Source organism: Teleopsis dalmanni, chromosome X (assembly GCF_002237135.1).
Source record: "Teleopsis dalmanni isolate 2A chromosome X, ASM223713v2, whole genome shotgun sequence".
Lineage (NCBI taxonomy): Eukaryota > Metazoa > Arthropoda > Insecta > Diptera > Diopsidae > Teleopsis > Teleopsis dalmanni.
In genome coordinates, this window is record NC_051848.1 from 97,463,585 (window position 1) to 97,466,530 (window position 2,946).

The 2,946-nt window shown below is 22.8% G+C and overlaps 1 protein-coding gene across 1 annotated transcript; it reads right to left on the reverse strand.

Annotated features, from left to right (window-relative positions):
* Nucleotides 1-857: 857 nt before the first annotated feature.
* On the reverse strand, nt 858-1,149 carry LOC119688762 (spore wall protein 2-like; the record flags this gene model as incomplete). Its single annotated transcript, XM_038103431.1, is given in 1 exon segment — nt 858-1,149. A coding segment is annotated over 1 exon segment (292 nt), but the record flags the coding sequence as incomplete, so codon positions are not given.
* Nucleotides 1,150-2,946: the final 1,797 nt, after the last annotated feature.

Here is a 2,946-nt window from a genome sequence, read left to right on the forward strand (position 1 = left end):
CTATATTATGTTATATATATAAAAACCTATGTTATATATATAAAAACCTATGTTATATATATAAAAACCTATGTTATATAAGTAAAAACCGATGTTATATATATGTGAAAACCTATGTAATGTATATATAAAAACTTATTTAATAAAAGTTTTTTAACACTTTATTTGTTGAGTGCTGATTTCTTGATTTAAGTGACATACAAAAATTCAAAAAAATATCACTAACTCAAAAAACAATATATCAAATCATGGATCTGGGATTGAATGTTATTGCGAATGTTAGACACTGTATTAAGAATATATTAATATTGAAATTGCGTTGACTCAATTTAAGTCCATTTCTTTAAGGCCATTGAACAACATAATTTCATTTCTCTATTGAAATTATATACTATTTACTAGAACTATAGTAAAAATATGGCTTATAAAATAAAAAAATAATATGTACAATATTATATATATGATATTATATATGATATTATATATGATATTATATATGATATTATATATGATATTATATATGATATTATATATGATATTATATATGATATTATATATGATATTATATATGATATTGTATATGATATTATATATGATATTATATATGATATTATATATGAATTATATATGATATTTATGATATGATATATGATTTTATATATGATTTATATGATATTAATTATGAGTGGGTGATAGCATGATATTATTATATGATTGTATATATGATTGTATTATATGAATTATTATTTATGATATGTATAGTCATGATTTATTATTCTGTAATATAACTGATGATATTATATATGATATTATATATGATATTATATATGATATTATATATGATATTATATATGATATTATATATTATGATATTTACCGGCTGCTTCACCGTTGGCCTCTTTGGCAACACCTTCATCGCCATTTTCTTCTGCACCATCTTCACCATCAGCTGCTGCGTCGTCATCACCCTTCTCACCGTCGGCAGCATCTGGTGCTTCATCGCTAACTTCAGCTTCACCGGTGGAATCACCATTTTCTTTTGCGTCAGCAGATTCCTCAGCACCGTTTTCAGTGGCTGCATCGACTTCCTCTGCCAACTCTTTACTATCTACATCCTCTGCAGTGATCTTTTCAACTACTGGGGTTTCGCTACAAAGAAAAAGCGAGAAAAATTGGTTTAGTTTTAATAATTATTAATATATTTTATGGCTTATAAAATTATTCATTTGAATACAATTTTATGCGAAAAAAAATATAAGATAAAGATATATTTAAAAAATAAAAAGCGATTAAAATTAACTAACAGAGACTAAGTCTTTGATATCGGAATATCAAGGACTTAGAGAGAAAATGACTAATTTAGGAAATAAAACGCGTTTCTAATATAGAAATGTTTATATTCTTAATGCATTTTTTTTTTATTACAAAATTTTTTGGTACTAATAAAAAAAAAAAAGGTAGTACTATAATAGTCTTGCGTGCAATTTCACAATCTATTGCAATTAAAATAGGATTGCCATTACTAAACCAAAATGCTTTTTTTTTTTACAAGTGTTATAAGAATTAATATGCTCTAGAGAAACAAACTATCATTGCTCTAGATGGATTTATGTTGCTCTGATATTCTTTATGTCGATTTTTGACTTTTCATTTCGTTTTTTTAAATATCGTAAAAACTCTACGACCTGTGCTTTTTAATATAAAATCGTACGAACTTACAGTAATAAAAATTAATATTCTTAATTAAAATTTAATTTTGACATTTTTAACATTCGGTACTAAAAATGTTTCTGAAATTTTAATTTAATTAAAAAAAAAGACAACTTTTTTTAATATTATCACAAAAAATATAATAAGTACAACAATTGTTTTTATTAAAGCTACTTAACCCCGCAATTTTTACAACAAAAACAAAAGGCAGAGCACTTTTTTTAACCAAATTGAAGGCAAGCTTTAGCTTTAATCGCGTCAAATGATATGCAGTATCCACCACACCCTACTCACCACTTCGTGAATGAAAACATTGATTATAGCTTTAATGATTTTTCTTCGCATTGTCTCTTTCTTAATAACACGAATACATAGAAAAGAATATACTTTGCATTTTAATGGAATAATTATTTCGACATTTTGCAACAAGGTAAATAATATAACCTAAAATATTTTTCTTTTTTAATTTTTTTTGTGATAATGAAAAACAAATACGAAAAACATAACGTCTTCTGTTTAATGTATTCATTATGTACACATATGTATATACCATCATGTTCGTCATTAATAATTATTTTATGTCTTTAAGTTCTTCTATTGTCTTATCAATAAAAATAACAAATATAAAAATCAAAAAATAGCTGATGATATCAAAAAATAAATCACTTTTTTGATAAAACAAAAAATTCCATTTGAAGATCCATAAAATATTTGTGAGGTAAAATTTGTTTTTTTATTACTTGAAACCAAAAAAAAAAATATACATACATATATACAACTCCAATGTACATTTAAAACGTAGTATTATTTTTTTTAACCTAACATTATTCAGTATATTTTTAGAACTGTAAATATGTATCTTATCAAAATTTTAAAATTAAGTCGCGAATTTATTTTGGTAAAAAAATTTGTGAATATTTAATATTATTAAGCAATGTCATTCAATTTTCACGAGCTAAAAAAAAGAGCTCTAAAATATTTGTAAAATTATACAATTTCTAAGCCCAGTATAAATAAAAATACATAATATAAGAAAAACATTAAAAAACTCAATACAAAAAGAAATATATAAAAATTATTTATATATATAAATCTATAATATTAAAGCAATATATAAAAAGCAATATATAAAAGCAATATATAAAAGCAATAAATTAAAGCAATATATAAAAGCAATATATAAAAGCAATTTATAAAAGCAATATATAAAAGCAATATACAAAAGCAATATATATA